The sequence below is a fragment of the Molothrus aeneus genome, chromosome 7 (genome assembly GCF_037042795.1).
Source record: "Molothrus aeneus isolate 106 chromosome 7, BPBGC_Maene_1.0, whole genome shotgun sequence".
NCBI lineage: Eukaryota > Metazoa > Chordata > Aves > Passeriformes > Icteridae > Molothrus > Molothrus aeneus.
In genome coordinates this window covers 14462506-14484052 of record NC_089652.1, presented here as the reverse complement: position 1 = coordinate 14484052, position 21547 = coordinate 14462506, and the positions used below count along the sequence as shown (strand labels likewise).

Genomic DNA, 21547 nt, shown 5'->3' with positions numbered 1-21547 from the left:
ATTTTCTCCAAAGAGAAATGGAACCAAGGGATTAAGTAACTTCTGGTGGGGGGACAGGCACCTTGTGCCAGGAGTTTAACAGAAACCTCTCTTCCTTTCTGTCTGAAGGAGGATATCAATTCAAGTGATGCATTTACCTCAAAAACAGACGTGCTCCTGTCACTCCTTGCAGCGTGGCTTTATCTCCTTCCACTAACAGCATCGTACCTTCCCGCAAGCCCTGGTGGAGGTGGAAATATTTAAAATTATTTTCAAGCTATGTGAAAGGGTAGAATGCTTGTCACAAGCAGGCCAATCTCAGTGGCACCATGACTACAGACTAAACCTTCTCACTTACCTAACAAAGAGGTAAAGACAAAAATAGGTGAGTTATCTTGTTTTAGAAGTTGATTTTCTTGTTTATTTCAGTTTTCACTCTTAAAGGAGAAACCATTAAGGAGGAGAGGAAACTGGTTTTTCCCACAGTTATTCTTAGCTCCAGTTTGGGTTGAGCAACAGCCAGTGGGTTTGTTAGTGCACAAAATTTATAGTACAAGATCAAACACAGGGACAGGAAACATAGAAGTCCCAATTCCCCAGACAGACATAATGAAATTACGTATACACTACTGAATGTGCAAATTCAGAAACTATTACAGAGATTAAAGTTAAGAGTATCTGCAAAAAGATTAAGGGGGAGTTTTGTACCATCTGCATGCACATCACACCCAACACCCAATATTTGGTGGCCAGTGACTGGGAAGATCAGAGCTGCCTAAAGTAGTGTTGAGCAACACTAACAGGAGTATGCTTTCATTGGCCCCAATCCATTTTCTACAATGAGCAATATCCAAGGCTCAAGCTCTTAGCAAGAGTACAATTAGCATTCCAATCCATGGAATTGTAAGGCTTGACAGGCAAGGAACCCACAGTGAGAGCTAGCATGAATGCATTTAAAATGTTTATCATGCTCCAGCTTCCTGATGGAGAACTACTACTCACCAGAACTGGAGGCGTGTTTGGTTCTTCATGGTACTGGCGGATTCTTTCCTCTCTTGTCTCCTGCAATAATGAGCACAGATTTAGCTTCCCAGGCCATAAGGTAAGGATTTGGAGCTATCCAGGCAACATGACATCAAATAATTTCATAACATTAAACAAAGCAGGCACTTCACCTCAAGCAGAATGGGATGGCAGGATTGACTCTATTTAATAGATATGTGTTTTACCCTTCATCACTAGCAGCAATTTACTGCAGGTTGATCAAACAGAACTCACACAATCCCAACCCTAAAAAACCTCAAAACTTACTTCCACTCAATTAATCCATGGGGTTTTTTTTAATTAGTACTATCTCTGTGTGCAGAGATAGTACTAATACTACCAGGAAAGTGGTAGAAGCAAATGCCTGAGGTGCAACCTTTGTGAAAGAGAGTAGTGAATCATGGATTTTCAGTCATTAAATATTTGCTTGTTTGTCTTCAAGTAGGTATTACACTGAAGAATTTCCTTCTCTGAACAGCTCTGTCATGTTTACTGAGGTTTGCTGCTAAACTGAGCAACAGTAAAGAAATAAAAACATAGGAACACAGCAGGGACTTGGTACAGTACAGGGCTTCCAGCCTCCTCTGAGAGAAAGAACAGAAGTTATTTATAGGGAAAAGACTGCCTGCTAATCTAGTGACAAGCTGATTAAATGAATACCTACAACTTCATCTAAATTCTAGAAGCACACCCATCTCTTCACCCATCTAGAAGCATCCACCATCTTCATTGTTCCCTAACTCTTAATACTTCCTCTAACCATGAAATTTGATTACAAGGAGGTAAGTATTTAGGTTGTTAAAAGATGCACCACACAGATTATTCCCTGAGGAATTAGCTGACATGCTATTTCAAGAAGGAGCTCCTCCCCACTGTATGGAAATCTGTTCTTGATGGCTGAAGTGTTTTTCTTTCAGCGGTACTGGTGCATGTTCTTGCTCTGTACTGGACATTACAGGCTGTGCTCCCTGCAAGGACACCAGTGCCCAGGTATTTTCTTACACAGCTGTTTGAATCTCAACATCTCTCTGTTCTGATTGTTTCTTCAGACCTTTAGATATTTAAGCCTCTTAATGTATGTTTAAGTTAGGGCTTCCCAAGCAGCAGGTAAGACAGAACTTTCCAGAAACAGTGTTTTGCATCTTAACACTTCAGGTTTATCTTTTCTTTTTTAATTCCCCCATTCCATGCCAGATAGCCAGCATTTCAACGGTATTTCAAACATTGCAGAGCTTCTGTTTGTGAAAAACACTTTGTTCAGTAATACTCCTGCCAACTCCTCTTCCCAAGCAAAGTTAAGTTTCAGGAGGAAGTGAAGTGTTACTGCCTCATTGGCATTTCCATTTTCTCTAGGGAGCAGCTGTTTGACATTCTATAGCTTTTTAAGGCCTCAGAAATGCACACTATTTTTACTCCTCCACACCCTAGTTACTGTCTGAGTTCTGGTGTGCTTTACTTACACCCATGTGAGTTCTTTTAATGTCTGGGTCCAGGTAGTGGGGGTTAATATTAAAAGGAACTAATCCTAGAGCCTGCAGGGAAGGTGGATAAACAATTGGCATGTCATTGGTGGTATTGATGCTGACAGTAGCAACGTTGGTTCCTGCGCTGGATCCCATGTAAGGAATCCCATCCTGAAAGACAAAAGCAATGATCAGTCTGCAGCACCACAACTAGGAACTCAATTTTATACCATCTTCTATCAGTCTCAGAAACCCATCAATCAGATCAGACTTAGTGCTTCCAGCTCCTCTTACTGGTAACTTTACAGGTGAAAAGCAGAACAAGAATTCAGATTCTGAGGTGGGCAGTACCTTCTCTGTGTCAGAGAACTAACTGCTGCCTGCCTTGTACTCACAACTCTATGACCCCCCAAGACAGAATTTACTATGTTGCATAGCATGTTGAACTTTGCTATTAAGAGGAGAGACTTGCCTCTATTGCAGTTACAGGAAATACCTGAACTGGCTTTTAACTAGCTTCTGGAGAGAGCAAGCTCAGTGCAATGTTGTCACAGCATCAACTTACCAGAACCATGACCAGTTTAGCACTGTTTAGCTATTAGTACTGAGTACTATGCTGTACATAGAAGAATGCCACACAAATATGCAAGTGTATAGGTAATCCTTAGCAATTTGTAAAAATAGAGCTGTCTTGAGACAACTGGTGGTAATATAACCATGTAGTTATCCAGACTTAACTGGCATTTGGACATTTTTTGGCTTTCATTCCCACAACAGATGATGAATTTCTATATATTAAGATAAGCCTAGCTAACCTTTATTCTTGGCAGCTGGCCTTACTGTGGCTTGTATAAATCTGCATAAAGTCATTTGCAGTTCCACATTGCTAGGGAACACCTTGCTTCTGTTCTCCTCCAGAGATGGTGTATCTTTGCTGTGCCTTATGAGATTCACCAGCTGGACTGGTGCTGCTCAATGGCACTCACACCTCTCAGTTCCAAGGAGATACAAGAATTATGTAATTTTCAACATCAACAGGACACTGTCTAAAAGGCACATATGGATCCAACTTTATCACCAGTTTATTAGTAGACAACCTGCAACATGAACACATCTGTATCAACAAGATATGAAGTGGACATCTCAAGCTGAAAAGCAGGGTTTCTGGACACAGATTAAATCCTGCACTGGTCTTTTGATTGGCATTTTGAGTGGTTTGCTTCTAGGGTTCTATGTAGCATTGTACATCCCAAGGCCTTGCAATCCAGCATCTAGAAAACTGCTCTAGGAAGACAGACTGCTGACCTTAAGTCTTTTTAATGACTCAATGGCAGCCTTATTTGGCCATGGTTTTCAGTTCACCAGGTTGTTTGAGATGGCTTGACATCTGAAGTGTATTAGAGACAAAAATGCAGAATCAGCTTGGACTTGTCTGAACAAAAGCTCATGCATGAGATCCAGCCCTTCAGACTTGGCCAGAATCTGTAGTTTTACCTCAAGAACTCTTTTCCTGATCTCATGTATCAGACAGTTGTCATAAAGAGCTTTCAGGAGACGGAATGTGTTCCCACCTCCTGCAGAAACAAAGTTCAGCTTATTTAGCATGCTTTCACCATCAGTTTTAATTGAAGCCTTCACAAACTCAGCAGGCACCATGAGTTCTATGCTCTATTCAGGGCAGTATCCTGCTTTGAGAAGCAATAAAAGCTTCAGAGGAATGGTTACTGGGCAGGCCATGGGCATGCCCTGTGTCATCCTTGTAAGGCTGCCACTGTCTGACAGTGACCTCTCTTCCAATACCCAGGTTCCAATACCCATGCTATTAGGACTAGAACTTCTTGGGCTTGCTAAAGTGATAATACAGCTGTTATGATCATGTTTTTACACTGAAGTACTCTTCAAAATAATAATTTGAAATTTAGTGGAGATGAAGTTCCATTAATAAATCTAACTTCCCAGCCCACCACTAAATTTAGAGTCTTAGGGCTCCCAATTACTGTCTTCTGTAGTTTCTAATTACTAGGCCTAACTGCTTAATTGTTGGTCTTCAGTGCCACCTCTGAGCAGGACTAGTCCAGTGCCCTATATAAACCTTCACTGGGGAGTAAGAAGTGAAACTTACCAATAAATATTGCTTCAGATTTCCTTACAGCTTCCACTGGATCACAAGATTCATGAATGCTGTCCAGCCCATAACCTTAAATGAAAATGTATTTACCTTTTAATATGTAAGTTTGGTGGAAGAATGGGATACGTTCAATCCCTCTCTGCCCACCTCCTCCAACCCTGAGCCAAATATCTCAACCAGGGAAATTTCAGAGAACTCTACGCCGTAAAACAGAGTGTACATCCTATATTAGTTCAGGGCTAATACAGCTATACAAAAGGAAATACTTGTTTTGTGGAGATAAGCACTCAGTTTCTAGGAGCAGAGCATTTCACTCAGCAGGTGCAGGCTAAGGCACAGTATCCTGAGCATTACCAGGTAACTATAAAATGAGGAAAAAGCTGTTAGTCCTCAGCTTGGCTATGCTGAGGTCTGACAGGATGTGTTGGCTCTAGCACTTCTTGTGCAAATACATGATCTGAGTATTGTTTCTGTTAAAATGTCTGACTTTGATAGATTTGCCTTGCCAGGGTTCACTGAGTACAGGAAGTGTCGAGAGAGACAGAAGAACACAGGCATTTGACAGCAGCAATCTTCCTGCAAGTCAAGGAGCAAAGTGTGCTGCCCAGGCAAGTGAGTACTGATTATTACTACACTAACAGCCCCACAGTTACCCTTAACAGTGATAGATACTAGGTGGAGGTGTTGCTGTAGACTGCAGAGATCTTTGCTCCAAGCAAAGTTCAGCTGCTGTCCATCATGGAACTATCCGGCTCCTTGACGTGCTTTAAGTAATGGTCTTCACTTAGAACCATGGCTTGAGCAGAGGTTTAAGATATATGGGAAGAATGTTCCCTCATGTGCTTAAGAAAGATAAAAAGATGCCACTTAATAGTTAGGGATAAAATCTTCTTCCCTGGAGTGAGCAGAAGTGTTTGCAGTAGGATTTCTTCTGGAGGCCTCTAAAACATCTCCTTCCAGGCAGAAGTCCGCAGCCGACTCCTGCTGCTCACTGCCCTTGCTGCCCGTGCCGCAGCGGCCCGGCCCAGCCCAGCCCAGCCCGTGTGCCCCACGGCTGTCTCGGGCCGCTCCGTGCCCGCAGCCTGCTCCTCGTGCCCGGTACCGGCCTGGCAGTCCCGGGCACAGCCGGCGTGGCCGCCGCAGCCGGGCCGGCCTTACCCAGGCTTTCAAACTTCTCCCTGGCCGTGCGGGCGTAGGCGTCGCGGTCGTGCAGTGCGTAGGGGATGAACAGCACCCGCTTTACCTTCCTGGGAGAGGAGAGAGGGGAGAGAGCGGTGGGCGCGGCGGAAGCGGGGACCGGGAGCGCTCCCGCAGCCCCTCACGGCGCTTACTGCCCGAGGAAGCTCTGGATGTGCTGCTGGCAGTGGCCCAGGTAGCCCCCTCCGTGCAGGGTGGAGTTGGAGATCAGCAGCAGGCGCCGCGGGCTCCCCATGCCGAGCCGAGCCGAGCCGAGCCGAGCCGTGCTCCCTGCCCAGCCCGGTCCGCCCCTTCCTGCCCCGCCGGCGGCCCCGGGGTGGGGCCGAGCCGCCGCCGCTCCACCGCCCCGGCCTGGCCATGCTGGACTTCGCCATCTTCGCCGTCACTTTCCTGCTCATCCTCGTGGGCGCCGTGCTGTACCTGTACCCGGTAATGCTGCCGGCCATGGGGCGGGGGGCGCTCGGCCCTGCCCGGCCTGGCCCGGCCCGGCCCCGGTGCAGGCGGGCGGAGAGCGAGCGGCCGCGGGGCCGAGGCAGCCCCGGGCCCGTCGCAGCCCCTGGGCCCGGGCGGTGCCCCCGGCCCGCAGCCCGGGGCCCGGACGGGCCGTGGCAGAGGCCTGCGGGAGAAGCTGCGGGCAGGGCGTTCCCGGGACGGCGCAGCCCCGGCACTCCTCCTGCCTTACGGGCTCCGGGATGAATCCTGCTTTCCAAAGGCGCGGTCGTCTGCTCGCCTTGTATTTTTGCAGGCTTCCAAGGCAAATCAGTGTGTAATACCCTACATTGCAAACGTGACCCTTTAAATCTTTACGTAGACATCTTTGATCTAAACAGATGAATAATCCTGGTTTAGCCAGTGGCACCAGGCACACAGTTGAGGTTTATCGGCTTAGCAGGTTTAAAGCCTGCAGATGTAGCATACTCAGCTCCTGTTTCATGTTTGTAAGTAGTGTAGTGGTATTGGTGCGGAAAATTCATCTCTCCTGCCGGAAAGGTGTGGGACCTGTATAAAATCTGAAGTTCATGTAGATTGATGCATTTCCTTTTACTCTAGGCATCTAGGCAAGCATCAGGTATCCCTGGGCTGGCTCCAACTGATGAAAAGTAAGTGGTTTCTCTCTCACATTGATGAAGTTCAGCATTGGCAGAGGATGCTATTCATGACCAGATATCCTCTGTGTTTCTCAGGGATGGCAACCTGCCAGATATCATTGCCAGCAGCAGCTTACATGAGTTTCTTGTCAACCTTCATGAGAAATATGGGCCACTGGTCTCCTTCTGGTTTGGAAGGCGTCTTGTTGTCAGCCTCGGCTCCATCGATCTCCTGAAACAGCATGTTAACCCCAACCGGTTGTGTAAGTGTCTTTTACGTTGTCTTTTGAGTCCATTTGGTCTGGCCTCACTGGGCATCAGAGGAAGTTGGGGTTTCATTCTACATTGAAAGAAGGTGAGACTTTGTAGCTGACATGGTGGTTCAGGTATGACTTTGGTCCTGCTTACTGAGCTAGAGTATCAGTGACCAAGGGTTACTGCTGTCCAGTGGCCATCAGGAAATCAGTATGCTTGTGTCTTTTACCATCTCTCTACAGGCAAACATTCAGGAAAAGCATCATGCTCATTAGTCACTTGATAGAGCAAGATGAACATCCTGTAGCCACTTGGCATACATTTTAAAAGCTTGATATACAGTTTAGGAGGTAACTTTGGTAAATTAGGTCTGAAAACAGCTCTGCTAGTTTGTGATAACTGCCTTGTATGGTTCAGCATGGAGGCTTTTCAAACTATTATTTCGAGAAGTTCTTTACCTTTCATGTTTCTTTTGGTGTGTAGAATTTTGTAGTGAAAACCTTTAATGATCTTCCAGTATTGGAAGTGGATGGTGATACTGGTAGCTGAATTGACCATCTTAGTCATGAGAGAGTATTTTAATTTATGGCCTAAGCCTCTTAGGTGGGCATTTTGCTTCCTAAGGTTATCATACTTGATAAGTTAACTCAGTTGGTGCTTGGGTTCAATCTCTTGCTTTCCCAGTTTTTCTTTAGAAGGTTGACAGAGGTGCTGGGTGCACACCTCTGACCTGATCCTGTAGGCTGTCTTTAGGCACAGGTAGATAGCTCAGCTCACTTTACACTGGAGTCGTGAGGGGTAAACTTCATGTACAGTTGCCTGACAGAATCAGAAAAAGAAATGGTGACAATCTGGGAAAGGAGTGGGAGTTAACAAGGATCAGCAAGACACAGTGGATAACGATGACACTCCAGAAGGTGGAAAACCACCCTGAAAGATCTGAATGCTCTCAAGTGTGTTTGGGAGAAATTAAGCAGACAGTCACTTTCTCAAAGCTCAGAGAAGTGGTGACAGGCCCCTGCACACGCAAGTTCTCATAAATGTTCTGCATTTTGGAGGATCTGAGTATTGGAGAAAGAGAAATGCAGTGCCTGGACTTAAGTGCAGGAAATTAGGTGACCCAGGCAGCTACAGACTAGCCTAGTATCCTGCTATGCCAATGGCTAAACATATTTTTTTAAGCATGGGGGATAAATGGGAAATGCATGTTATAATTTGATAATTAGATTTTTAGACAAATAAAGTGATAAAACTGTGCTTATGTCAGGGATTCAGTTCAGAATTTGCTTGGATACTGATAAATACTGGACTGGTACTTGAAATGGGGATTAAGGCTAGATTGTCTTGAAAAGTGAAATGCAGTGTTGGGGACATGAAATACTCCATCTTATGTTAGTGTCCTACCCTGCTGGCTTTATTCTGGAACCCTTTGTTGGCACAGGGCAGCAGAGTGAGATGGATATCCCTGAGGGCTGGGATAGCAGGAGCAGGAGGAGAAAAAGTGAGCTGCATGAATTGCCTATGGGATGACATGGCCATGGAAAAAAAAGGATATATTGAGTCATGGATTTTCAGTAAAGAGAGGACTTTTGCACAAAATGAGCATGAGTCAGACTTGGAGTCCTGTGTGTGGCTCTGACCTCTATACTCAGGCATGATTTTGAATAAAGCAAGTGCAAATTAAGGCTGCCAGTGCTCTCAGAGGAGTGGGAAGCCTGTTGTGCAGGAGAAGCCAGGGAAAGTGTGTTCAGCCCAGATGAAGAAAGAGCCTCTGAAGGGATCCTCATAAAGGCAACAGGCTTGAGAAGGAGGGTTCTTACAACCTCAGAGCTGGCAGAGCAGCAATATTAGTTGTATCACTGCTTTTCTTTTAGCACTGATGCTTGCCAGAAGTGCTCAAGCTTTATTAGGGGTGAGGAATCTTACAGGTGATATGTCCTGAAGCATTGAGGTATAAACTGAGCTGAGTAGCTGTAGCAAAGCCCTTTCTATGCCCTTTCTTGGTGAGTGGGAACAGGAGTTGTAGTGGGTCTCAGCCACAAGCTGGCTCTGGGCAGGCTGAAGTTTTATTGGAGATGAGGTCTTGCCCATATCTCTGCTGTAGTTTTTTTGGAGATGGGGTCTTGCCCATATCTCTGCTGTGCACACAGTGCTGTGGAACAGGAGACAGCCCACAGTGGACTGCATTATATCCAACTCCTGACTCCTCAGCCCCACTTGAAAACCCAGCCATGTGACTATTCCTCAGTCAGCTGGAGTGCCTGAGGCCACCATCCATCTTCATGGATACCTGACATTTGGTTTCCAAGGCTGAAATACAGGATTTGGCTCCAGACAAAGGTTCCTCTCATCTCATATGTGTGTCACAGGTATGGCCAAACTTCTTGGGGAGAGAGAGAGAGGTGCAGATAATGCATTTCTCATCAAAGCCTTGAAGCTGGACTAATTGGATTCATAGTTATAAACATTTCCAATGCCAGGAGACACTTTTTCCTTAGGCTTCAAGCAGTGTTTGAAATTGGTATGTTTTCATGGCCTCTTAAAGCCTGGTTGAGATTAGTTTGCAAGGGGAATTCAAAGGAAGTAAAACTTTGTAGCTGGTACTGGTGATTCCCCTGAGGGGCTCTGGGGAAGCTGTTCAGGCCTATAAACAATGTGGATGTGAAGAGGATGGACTAATTCAGGATTGCCAGGAGCAGGGGCTTCAGAGACCAACTTGGAAAATTCTCCTGAGTTGATGTTGCTTTTTGGGTTGGGGCAATGAACCTGAAGCACACTGCATGCTGGAGATGGAGCTATGGGTCCTGGCCTGTCTGAGCAGGACTTCACTGCTGTTCTGTGAGCATTTTACTGTGCAGGTCCAGAGGTCCTTTCTAACTCTGATGTTCAGTTGTGCTTGATCTCAGTTAGATCTTTTCTGTATATTTATTTGCAGTGGTGTCCAGGGCAGCACTCTGAGGTCTTTGGGATGGGGAGATTTCCATGTAAGTGAAAAGAACAGTCGAAATTTTGATATATGTCACTAGGAGGGGTGAAAATGTAACCCTGGAGCTGTTTCCAAGACAAAGGATGAAGTCTGTGCAAGTGCTGGCAGAACAGAGGTCTCTCCAGAGGCAGTTTGTGCCTTGTGGAGTCACTAGCCTCCCACAGCTGTGCAGAAATAGTCCTTTCCCAAACAGCAGGAGACAGAGCCAGCCCTCAGCAAACGGGCAGCCTGGGCTCTGCAGCCCTGAGTGCCCAACAGTGTGTATCAGTGGTGTGGGATTGCCAGTTTAGTTTAGGGACATTGGCAGAAAAACACCCAGAGCCTATGGCTAATCCAGCAGTTTCCTTTCATATGCGGCAGGAAAACTTTGCAGTTTCAGCAGGCATTGCTTCTAAGCATCCTCCAGCCTCTCTGGGTGCCTCTGCTTGCCGGATTTTCTGTGTGGGCTTTGCCACCTGCCATGTGTCTTCCTGGCTGCCCAGTATTGTGCCTGGCTGTGCCAGTGCCAGTCAGCAGGGATCTGTGGCATCAATAGCAGCTCCATGACAAAGCACCTTGGAGGAGGAATTGTCAGCAGCAGCTAGAGGCACATAACAGCCTGCGCCACGTGGAGAGCCGCAGGTACCATCTGCTCTGCCAGAAGACACATGCTCATGCTCCTTGTCATTCAAAGTGGGAAAGAGGGTGAGATGCAGAGCTTAAAAACATTGGAAGGGAAAAGATGTGAGAGAAAAACATTTGGGAAAGATTACCATATTCATGCCTCTGGCCTCGTTAGCTGCTTTTATGTCTTTAGGTAGTAAGTCCTCTGCAGGTGGGAATTTTCTCTTCGTGTAAGTTTGCTTGGTAGCATAATGAGGCCCCAGTCTCTGTGGGGAATCCTAGATACATCCACAGCTGGTAAAGTCATATGTGTCTAGCCCAGCCTTGATGTTTTCTGATGCCTCAGAGGTTTTACTCTCCATCTGGGAGAAATAACAGACTGTGATAAACAGTGACAATATCCTTCTTGAAAACCCTGATTGCTGCTTCCAAATAGCTCCTTAAAGACTCTGTCAGTTCCACAAGACACACTAAAAGGTTTACAGAAAGGGAAAAACATATGCCATGCTGTATTGCGCAGTTTTGCATTGACACCTAATATCCTTCAGCAAATTTATTAAATAGAGGTCCTTGGTGGTGAAATTCAGAGTTAAAAATCTAACTGAAATGAGTCATGGATTGGGAAGTGACGTGGTTTTGTCTAGTTTGTACACTGATGCAAGTGTCTATGTGGAAGGATTGAAGATGGAAAGAAGGTGGTTAGCAGTAGAAAGCATTCTGTAGCTAAGTGGGGTATGGTTTTCTGTAGGAGCTTCAGAGCTTCTGTTCTGGAGGCAGCGCTGGCAGACAGGTAGGTGCTAGTTTGGGAAGAGCTCCTCAAGAGGGAACTCAGTGCCCAAAAGAGAATTCATGCAGGAGCAGTAGGGTATCAAACAGACCTTGCTGGGTCTGTGATGCAAGGGAAGGAGTGTCGGGAGCAGCCTCTGGCTAAGTCTGTCATGAACTGGTATATCCTGAGTGCACGGCCATGTTCAGGGCAGGAGGGCACACCACATGTGAAGGGAATGTGCTAAAGAGCCTGCAAGTCAGGCTGGAGGAGAAGGGGAAAGACCATGCCACACTCACTCTTGTCACCAAGTCGGTGGCACAACCAGCTGGGAACTGGCAAACAGGGAACAAGCTCTGAAGGCATTTTTACTGAAGAGTTACTTGGTAGAGCCAGCAGGCAAACTCTGCATGAGGAGCTGATCACAGGATGGCAATCAGCCCTAGGAAAAAGACTTTGTGAGGTACCAGCCCACACTGAGCAAGAGAAACTTGAAACCCCAAAGAGGCTGTTGTAGGGGAAGGAGCCACACCTTGCTCACTGCCCAGAAGTAGCAGTATCTAATTAAAGAGGCTGCTGTTTTAATCAGCCCTGCGTAGTGTGACTTTTGAATGATGTTTCCTCTGCTTTCAGTGGATCCCTTTGAGACAATGCTGAAATCCCTCTTGAGGTACCAGTCCAGCCTGAATGGGGATACAGGAGAGAGCCACATGAGGAGAAAACTGTATGAGAACGGTGTGACCAAGTCCTTGCAAAGTAACGTTGCTCTCATCCAGAAGGTAACTGCCTTTGTACAGCAGAGAAGCCCTGTGTGGCTCACAGGGGAAGGTTTAGTGAGAATGATCACTAGGATAAAGGACCTGCATTCAAATTAGTGCTGGGGCTATAAGCATCTGAGATAGCAAACAGCCTCTGCCTTTCATGGTGTGAATATTTGCGTTCTCTTAGCTCCAGTGGGCTGGGGGAAGGGTGGAGCTTGCTTAATTTTTATGCCAAGATACCAGATTTAGTTAAAGATACTGGAGCACCTGGATTCTAGATATATTTCCCTGGACAGGAGGATGGAGCAAGAAACCAGCTTTTGGGGCCACAAAGAGGTGATTTTGATTTAGTCCAGCAGCCAAAGTATGATCTCTTTCCTATTCTGGAGGAATTAATCTCTTTCCTATTCTGTCTGTATTAAAGGGTTTAAGGTTTCTTTTGTGACAGAGGGAACAAGAGAGGAGGGTAGAGTTGCCTTGTTAGGGGAGAGCCTTGAAAGAAGCAGAAGATTGGAGGCTGAAATGTTACTGTTTAACAATGAGAAGAAACCTGGAAGGAGTTTAGCATTATTCCATAGCCATGAAAGTGTGGTCTGCCTTAGGAAGTGGGTGGGAATGTGTCCAGGGTGTGTTTGGTAAATAGACTGCTGGTGTTACTGCTAACTAATGGTTCATTCCCTCTCAAGCTGTCAGAAGAGCTGCTGGCCAAATGGCTGTCTCTCCCTGAGGCACAACATGTGCCACTCTGCCAGCACATGCTGGGCTTTGCCATGAAGTCTGTCACACAGACAGCTATGGGCAGCAGCTTCGAAGATGACCGGGAAGTCATCCGATTCCGCAGGCACCACGATGCAGTAAGTGTCCTGCAGAGCCAGGAAATCTCCTATCCAATCTTTCCAAACTGATAACACAGAATTTGTACCTGTGTACAGTTTAGTACAAGCTACTCCTGAGACTTTAAAGTATGAGCTTGAGGGGTCTGTCTCTAACACTCTAAACTGTTAGAAAGATCCTACTGCTGATCCTGCTGTCATGAGTTGAGGTGTTTCTAGAGGATCGATGGGGATCAGGAACCCAGATCCAATGGCAGTTGGGAGGTCTTTGGTACCTAAGTCAGTTAAACTCTGTTGGAACTGCCAGTGGAATTTCTCCATTTTGAAGATCTTCTGAAGGCTCTGTGACATTGTGGAGAAAGGAAAATCTGAGGAGACCTCACCTGTATCCACATGTGGGGATGTTAAACATGCTGGTGATAAGAGTGGGAAAGAACCAGTTCCGTCTCCCATTTAAAATTTCTATAGCTTTTTTTCTACAGTTGTAATTATAGTTGTTTAATTTCAGCTTAATTCCAGCTATCATAGACATAGTGGGAAATGGGATGTGGTGTCCTAAAGAGACCAGTTCCACATTGACAGGAAGTCCTAATATTATTTGGTGTTTTCATTTTCCTGACTAGGGAAGAATAGAATAGTCCCAGCAGTCTAAGCCTGTGGTAAGTGATGGTGCTGTTCTCTCTCTCCTTCTTCCAGATCTGGTCAGAGATTGGAAAAGGTTTCTTGGATGGGTCTCTTGACAAAAACATGACTAGGAAGAAGCACTATGAAGATGGTACGTTTCTCCCAAAATTAGGGGTTTTCTCTCACTCTAATTAATACTTAGGAGTTAGCTAGCATGTGAAAGCACTTCATTTGCCCAGTTGTTTTGGCTTCTCTTTAGAGTTGCTCATCATGTCATAATGCATTGTACTTACTGTCAGATTAGATCGTTGTTTTGGAGTTGAGTGCCAAGCTGCCTTTCTTTATGTGAGAAATTGTAGGACTAGAACTAGTTCCAGGTCGAGTTCCAGGGTCTGTCCAGTCTGGAGAGTGATAGAGGGGAAGAATCAGGGTGTGCTTCCTCCCTTACTGTTCTGTTCCCTCGTGTCCACTTTTGACCTCTCTTGGAGGCAAGCAGCTGTGCTAGGTGGAGACAGATGGAGACCCTGGATTTGGCCCATATGGGCATTCAAATGATGCACCATCTGGGGCCTGTCCTGCCAGACAGTCACTCACAAGCTGGAAGACACAGGTACAGAGATGCTGCTTTGTTGGATACACCATCAGATAGCCTCTGATGTGCTCTTGCAAGATAACATGATTTAGGTCTGCTACAGCAGTACTTTTATTTCTAATATATTTTATATCAAGTTATTTTAATTTTAGGTTGTCTTTTTTGTTAATAATTAAACCATTTCAGTATTGATGGATAAGATGCTAAACTAAAGTAGATGGTATCTGGAACTAAAGTTTTGTTTGTAAATCCTCCAAACCCAGTGTTTCCTTCTTTATGCTTCTGGTTCTGTGGGTTTCAGAACCTGAGGACAACTTCTGCGCCACTGAAATGGGTTCATCCCATAGTCACTTTTCCTGAGTTGTAGTATGATGATGCGTGAGGACAAAATTTCACAAACTCCAGAGAGTGAGCCCTGGTGTTTGAGTGTTGCTGGCCTTCCTGCACAGAGGAGGAAGGAAGGTAATTCTGAGACAAAGGACCTGAACTGGGCCTTGATAAATGGAGTTTCAGACCCAAATTCTACTCCATGTTTCTTGGATAGTCATCAATAGGTCATTTAAGCCAGACGGGCAATGATGTCTAGGTCCCTAACTCCCCCTGGTTCCCACAGGATTTAGGCACTCACATATCTTCAGATGTGTGGACTCTGCCAAGACCCTCCCACATTTCCCCCCATTCCTCTGTCTGTGTCTGCACTCTTTAGCACAGAGCCATCCTCTTTCACCCTGCCTGTAGAACCCCTGGCCAAAGGGGCTCCATCAGTCCTGGTGCTGCAGTAATTGTAACTCTGCAGTTCATGTAACCAGAGTTATGTGGCTCATAAGTGTTTTCATGGGGGCTGATGAGAATGCATTCTCTGATGTTTTGACAACATTACTTGTCTTCCCCATGCATGATTTCAGCTCACAGAGTACACACCTTGGTTATACCTGTAAGGATGGCTTTTTATAGGCAACCTCTGTTATTTGGTTCCTGCATTTTCAGCTAAACTGGGGATACTGCCTTCCAAATTGACAGTAACATGTAACAGAGCCTGCTTCTGTAAGTGAGCCCAGCAGGGACAGCTGGTCTGAAAATCTGCTTGGGAAGATGAATTTGCTTCTCTGCAGCACCAGGATGACCAGGTTTTAAAATAAACATTTCTTTTTTCTTCCAAAGCTCTGGTGGAGATGGAATCCATCTTGAAGAAGGTTACAAAGGAGCGCCGAGGCAGATCATTCAACAGGCATGTCTTTATAGACACCTTGCTGCAGGGGAGCCTGAGTGACCAGCAGGTCTGTGCAGCTGTTACCTCCTTACACAGTAATGGAGTTTTGCCAGAGGGACAATTCATTACATTGTAGCCTTTGATTAATATAAGTTCTTGCATCTTAGCTTAGATTTTTTTACCAAAGCAGGGCTTCTGCTTCGTTTTCTCCACTCCTGCAGTGTTTGCTTGCATTAGACTTTGGTAGATTTCCTTGCCAGTGCTTCATAGCTATTTTTATAAACCAGAAGTATGTTAATGTTAAGCATGTCTCATGCAATTCAGTGGAGGTTCAACAGAGAGTTCAGTTTATGTCTTCTAGATGTATTTCCTGCTCTCTGCACTAAAGGGGTTTAATGTGCTTGAGTGGAGAGTGTGCTACTTCTTTATTCTCTTTACAGTCTTATGAACTTCATTCCCTGAAGTAGATTTTCTTTCCTAGATTCTGGAAGATACAATGATTTTCTCTTTGGCAGGATGTGTAATCACTGCTAACTGTAAGTACAGTAACTGTAGGTAGCTTCCCATCCTTGCACTCAGCTGCCAAAAACTGTGTGTGATGACATGAGACTTACCCTAGGCTAATAAAAAATTGTATTAATCATTCTTTCTCCTGAGCTACAGACATACAGAAGAAGCTAATTTTTACATCAGACTGTTGACACAGCCTCACAGTTAGTGAGCTGAACCTAAGCTGTGTTTGACAACCTTTCCAGACTTATGGTGGACCTTAGAATTTCTCCCCATTGCTTTTTGCTTGCATTCTTAACCCCAGACAACTGATGCTAAATTTGATGAAGAAAAACACCAAAATAAATAAGCTACAAAGATCATGTTGTAAAATAGGTTCAGGCATATAGGAAGAAAGAGTTGCTAGCATGTGTCTGGGTGCTTGGAATTTCAGGAGGATAAGTGTGTTCCATGTATGGAGGACTTTCAAAGAAGCTACTCTGGGATTTATGCAAAGATTATGAAAAAAACCAAACAAATAAAAATATAAACTGAAGCTGTGTAAAATACCTTACAATAAAGGGACAATTATCTGGCCTTGTACCTCAGCCAGTGGGGCTGGGACTCCAAAGAAAACCTCCAAGATGCATCTAGATGTTAGAAAATGGGAAGTAAATCAGACAACTGTGGTAGTTCTCTCTCCAGAGAATATCCTCTCCAGGTACTCCAGGAAGTCTGTGATTTTAAGGGCTTGAATCCACACGGATTCACAGAATCACAGAATATTCTGAGTTGGAAGGATCATGAAGTCCAAGATTCCAGATAGTTCTCATGAATAGACATTTTTGAGAGCTAGAAACATTTCCTTGTAGCTTTAGGGAAACTGCCTCCTACACACTTATTTCTTATGCAGGGTTTTTTCCTCACTCTGCATTTGAAGATAATCTCAACTACCTCAAGAAATAGATGTAGGGGGACAAGTGCTGGCCAACATCTGCAGAGAGCTCCCTTCAGGAGCCTCAGGCATTGGCTGTCTGGAGCACTGGCCTGAGATGTGCTAGGGAAGACCCCCAAATAAGGGAATTTTCTAAAGCTTTGAACAAACCAGCCTTTCATTTGCATGGTTGGTGTAATAGCTGTGATTCCCCTGGGTTTGCTGGGCTGTGGGGTCCTTTTGCCAGAGCTGTGGGACTGAGTGCTTTAGTGTCCTGCAAAGCTCCTCATAGCATCAGAAAGAGAATCTTAACTTGCAGAGCCTCTTGCTATACAGGAGTTCAGCCTCTGTTCCTACTACTGAATACAGAATCAGCACAGCCTGCTGTGAACAGAGGCCACCTTCTTTTTAGGCCAAAAAGTAATGTTGAAAATATAGGAAGTAAGGAAACTCAATGCCATTTGTAAAGGATTGAATTTTCTGAGTCCAGTCTTGTCTTGATTCCTTCCCCAGTGTGCACCTGGGCAGTCTATTTCCTGACAACCTCAGAAGATGTTCAGCAGAATCTCTACAAGGAGCTGGACCGTGTTCTGGGGAAGGGACCAATTACCCATGAGAAAATGGAGCATCTCAGGTGGGTCCTATCGAAGGAATGCAGAGGAAGGCTGTGTCATGTGGTGGGGACAGGTGTTTCATGTGGAATCTGATGCCTAGCCTGCACTAGGCCAGGAGAAGACATCCAAAAGCTGCTTACTCCCTTTTTTCTTTCTGGAAGTGATCAAACCACAGGATGACTTGTAACATAGAGAGAATCTGCTGGCATTCCAGACACAGGGACCAAGGTGCTCACTTTAGGGTGTCTGTAGGAAACCCTTTAGGTTCATCAGCAGAGGAAAAGCACAGAATCAGTGCCTTGGCTGCTAGGCCAAAATTTTTGCTCACTGTCTTATTTGGTTTCTGTCCTAGTTTTAGTAGTAGAAGTAATCAGTCATTTTCATGGTTGGATATAGAGATATTTAGAGAGAAAGCATGGACCAATCTTCTTTTCAAAGGGCTGCAAGTAATGATGACTGGTCAACAGTGTGCCTTTATGTTTTCTGCATTTGTTATGTTGGTGCAACCTGGTGCATTTTATATTTGGACTAGTGTTAGGGTTTTAGGGAATATTGTGTGTGTGGTTTTCTTGCTTCTTCTTGTATGAATGAGAGGTACAGGAAAAGGACTGATGTCTTCATGCATTTTAGCAGATTTAGTTTGGTTTAAAATCTGAAAGAAGAGGGATTCCAATAACCTTCTATAAAAGCTGTTAATGAGATTTAATGCTTCTTACAAAGATGTTGGGACTCCTTGTCAAAAAGGAAAAAAAAGAAGTGCCTCTAAATAAAGCAGTTGACTCTGCTCTGCTTGCTGCCACAAGGATGTGGACAAGCTTCTCTGTGAGACTGGCACTGACCAAGGGTTACTGTTGCAGGTACTGCCGGCAGGTCCTGTGTGAAACAGTGCGGACAGCAAAGCTCACTCCCATTGCTGCACAGCTGCAGGAGCTGGAGGGCAGAGTCGACCAGCACACTATCCCTAAAGAGGTAGGGCAGTGCTGGGAGAGCTAGGCCACTCCTTTCCTGTAGGAGAATTTGCTGTTCCCTCTTCTTCCAGACCAGGGGTGAGGCAGGAAGACCATTTCTTCTGTCAGTGTTGAACCTGAGCAGGTGCTCTGTCATCTGAAAGTACAGTTTAGCTCAAAGTTTGCCTGCAGTTCCTCTGTGGGAGAGGCTCTGCAAATTCATGTTATCTTGCTGAGCAGATTTTCTTCTTGGATGAGTAAGCTTTTGAAGGGGCCTATGGACTTAGTTATGCATAGAAGAACATTGTTTCAGGCTTCATCATATCACTCATCATATCACCTTCCCTTCCTGAGAGTAAAGTATTCCATACATACATCTCAGTAAGCATAGAGAAATGGGGTCACACCCTCTGTAACCACCAACAGCGTGATTCTTAGAAGTTAAAATCCTAACATCTGGGCATGGATTATGAAAATCTGTAGATGAGTACTGCATAATTGTCTTTTTAATCCACCTAAATATGAGTAGTCTACAGAAGAATCATCATCCAGTAGAGCTGTCGAGAGGTGTCTTTAATTGTGCATTTCCTTCCTCATTGATGTGTTGTAATTCTCTTTGCAGACACTTGTGCTTTATGCTCTTGGTGTGATGCTGCAGGATAGTTCATCTTGGCCATCACCATACAAGTATGTAGAATCAACTGTAATTGCAACTAATTCCTTTTCTTTGTTAAATTAGATCTTGCAGCACAGCCTTTTGTGCTGCAGGGCCTGCCTTAAGCAGATTCTGGAGATGAAAGGGAGTCTGTAAGAAAATCAGTTTATGAAGGTCTGGGTTTGTTTTGTCTCCATGGGCATGGTTATGGGGCAGTTAAAGTCAGGTTCCTCTGATGCTCCAGTCTGTGTGTGTGCATGTATGTGTTAGGGTCTAGTAAAAACTTTTTTGTTTTTACAGAGCTTCCCTGGCTAATGCTGGTAACTTCTGTTAAAGGTTTTCTGTGAAACAGTGACTTGAATGGCTTTGGAATCACTGCTTGTCATCATGAAACAAGGATGCGAGGGAGGAAATATCAGTCTGAAGTTTTGGTTTTTTTAGGGTGAAAGGAAACGCTGCCTCAGTATTTCATTCTGTTTGTGAAAACTGAAGTGGATCTAGGCCAGTGGAGGTTAAAGAAAAAAATCACTGTAGCTTCTTGTGACCTCCAGGTGGCAAATATTAACCTGTATCTGATTTACTTCACTTGGGCTGCAAAAAATGTGGGTCAGTTATTCTAGACAGAGAGAACAGACAGCTGAGATTTAGGAGAAAGAATAAAGCCTTTAGAACAGCACTTGTCCTCTCCTGCAATTACACTTTTTAGAAAGGGGTCAGGCATTGATGCACCAGTCTATGAGCCCCTTGGCAGGGATTGCCTCCCAAGGTAGGTCATAATGGTGTTCAGCTTTGCTGAGACCCCATGAGACCTACACTGAGGACTGCTATGAACATTGTATGTTTGTTTCAGGGAGGCTGGCATCGCAGTTTAGCTTGAGGTACGTGAAGATTTCCATAACAGAAGTAGGAGACCAGCTCTGTGTGATCCTTTCACTCACCTACTGTACAAAAAACTGTTTGCCCCTCCCTGCTTTTTTGCTAGGCAGGTGCATTTTTCTCTCCTATTACAAAATCTGTAATTTTCACTTTAGTTCAGGGGGAATGTAAGTTTGATGCTGCTTTTTTTAAGGATCAGCACCCACATGTCCTTTCACCTTGCTAGAAGCAGACCTTGGATGTTTAAGCAGGGAAGTGAAGACTTGAAGTATTTAGCAGAAAGGTTTAAAAGAACCATCTTTTGTCCATCAAATTTTGTGTTTGGAGGGGGGTTAATATTTAAATTGAATGTTATTTTATTAGTTTCCCTTGTTTTAACTCATGCCAGCCCTGGATAATAGTTTTCTCACAGCCTCTACCATCCTAAAGCTGGAAACCACTTTTCTCACTTCAATGAGTCACTGGCTTCCCTCCCCCAGCACATACACATACACACACCAGCTGCTTGAAGAGAACGGTGAGGGGCAAGGAGAAAAAGGAAATATTTTTGGAAGTGAAAAAGGAAGGGACTCAAAGAGGCAGAGAGAGAGAGACAAATGAGATTGCATGTGCCCTGGGGATGTGCCCTAGTTCCAGCCCTGTCTCACACTACCTCAGTTTGTCAGCATTTTGACCAAGCTGGGACACAGCTGACCAGCTGGGAACATTGATGGAATGGATGCACAATTGCCTTCATCCATTTGCGTGGAATGACCCAGAGAGAACAAATAGTGAGATTCTCTGGTTCATTTCCGGTTTTTTACTTTTCTCTCTGTGTGTGCACATTTCTGGGGAAAGGATGCTGTGCCTGCTCAGAAAACCCTAATGTGTTTCATCTTTTATAGGTATGACCCAGACAGATTCAATGAGGAATTAGCCATGAAAAACCTCTCCTTGTTGGGTTTCTCAGGAAGCCAGGAGTGCCCAGAGTTGAGGTGAGCATAGGGAAGGAGGTCATAGTGAGTCTCTGTGGCAGACAGGAGGGAAGGTGCTTCCAGGATCTTGGTGTCACTGCTGGGACAGCCTGTCCAAGCTGGCTGTTGTCCTTTGGCAGATTTACATCATAGCAAGGTTTTCATTTTTTTCTCCTGATTTTTCCCTCAGGTTTGCCTATATGGTGGCCACAGTTCTGCTGAGTGTCCTGGTAAGGAAACTGTATCTCCACCCAGTGAAAGGACAAGTCATGGAGGCAAAATATGAACTGGTAACCTCACCAAAGGAGGAAGCCTGGATAACAGTGTCTAAGAGAAGCTAAGAGCCAGCAAAGCAAGGGGTTAAAAGTGCCAGCAGTGAAGTTCTGAGCAAGGGTCTTAACAAGAATCATACTGGCACCATGTTTACTCAGCCAAGGAATTTTATATCCAGAAATTTTTTTTTTACCTTCCATATTCTTAACCTCATGCCTATCTTGGGTACTTTATCTAATTCAACCAGTAGTCATATTAAAGTAGATTTTAATCTATA

General features: G+C 44.9%; 2 protein-coding genes across 2 annotated transcripts in view; one reads left to right on the top strand and one right to left on the bottom strand.

Annotated features, from left to right (window-relative positions):
• The window catches only part of LOC136558700 (alpha-aspartyl dipeptidase-like), a 7013-nt gene extending 897 nt beyond the window's left edge, over positions 1 to 6116 (bottom strand). Inside the window, exons 1-7 of the mRNA XM_066553339.1 lie at positions 5946 to 6116; positions 5773 to 5861; positions 4609 to 4683; positions 3981 to 4060; positions 2484 to 2657; positions 982 to 1041; positions 138 to 220 (exon numbers count right to left, since the gene is read on the bottom strand). Coding sequence (XP_066409436.1) covers positions 138 to 220; positions 982 to 1041; positions 2484 to 2657; positions 3981 to 4060; positions 4609 to 4683; positions 5773 to 5861; positions 5946 to 6046 — 662 coding nt within the window. The 5' untranslated portion in view covers positions 6047 to 6116. The remainder of the gene's footprint in view (positions 1 to 137; positions 221 to 981; positions 1042 to 2483; positions 2658 to 3980; positions 4061 to 4608; positions 4684 to 5772; positions 5862 to 5945) is intronic.
• On the top strand, positions 5942 to 21547 carry CYP20A1 (cytochrome P450 family 20 subfamily A member 1). The gene is made up of 13 exons (XM_066553338.1): positions 5942 to 6240; positions 6862 to 6911; positions 6996 to 7162; positions 12143 to 12288; positions 12957 to 13124; positions 13800 to 13878; positions 15481 to 15596; positions 16011 to 16065; positions 17466 to 17586; positions 18424 to 18535; positions 19136 to 19200; positions 20929 to 21018; positions 21188 to 21547. The coding sequence occupies exons 1-13, from the start codon at positions 6169 to 6171 to the stop codon at positions 21336 to 21338; spliced, it is 1392 nt and encodes a 463-aa protein (XP_066409435.1). The 5' UTR covers positions 5942 to 6168; the 3' UTR covers positions 21339 to 21547.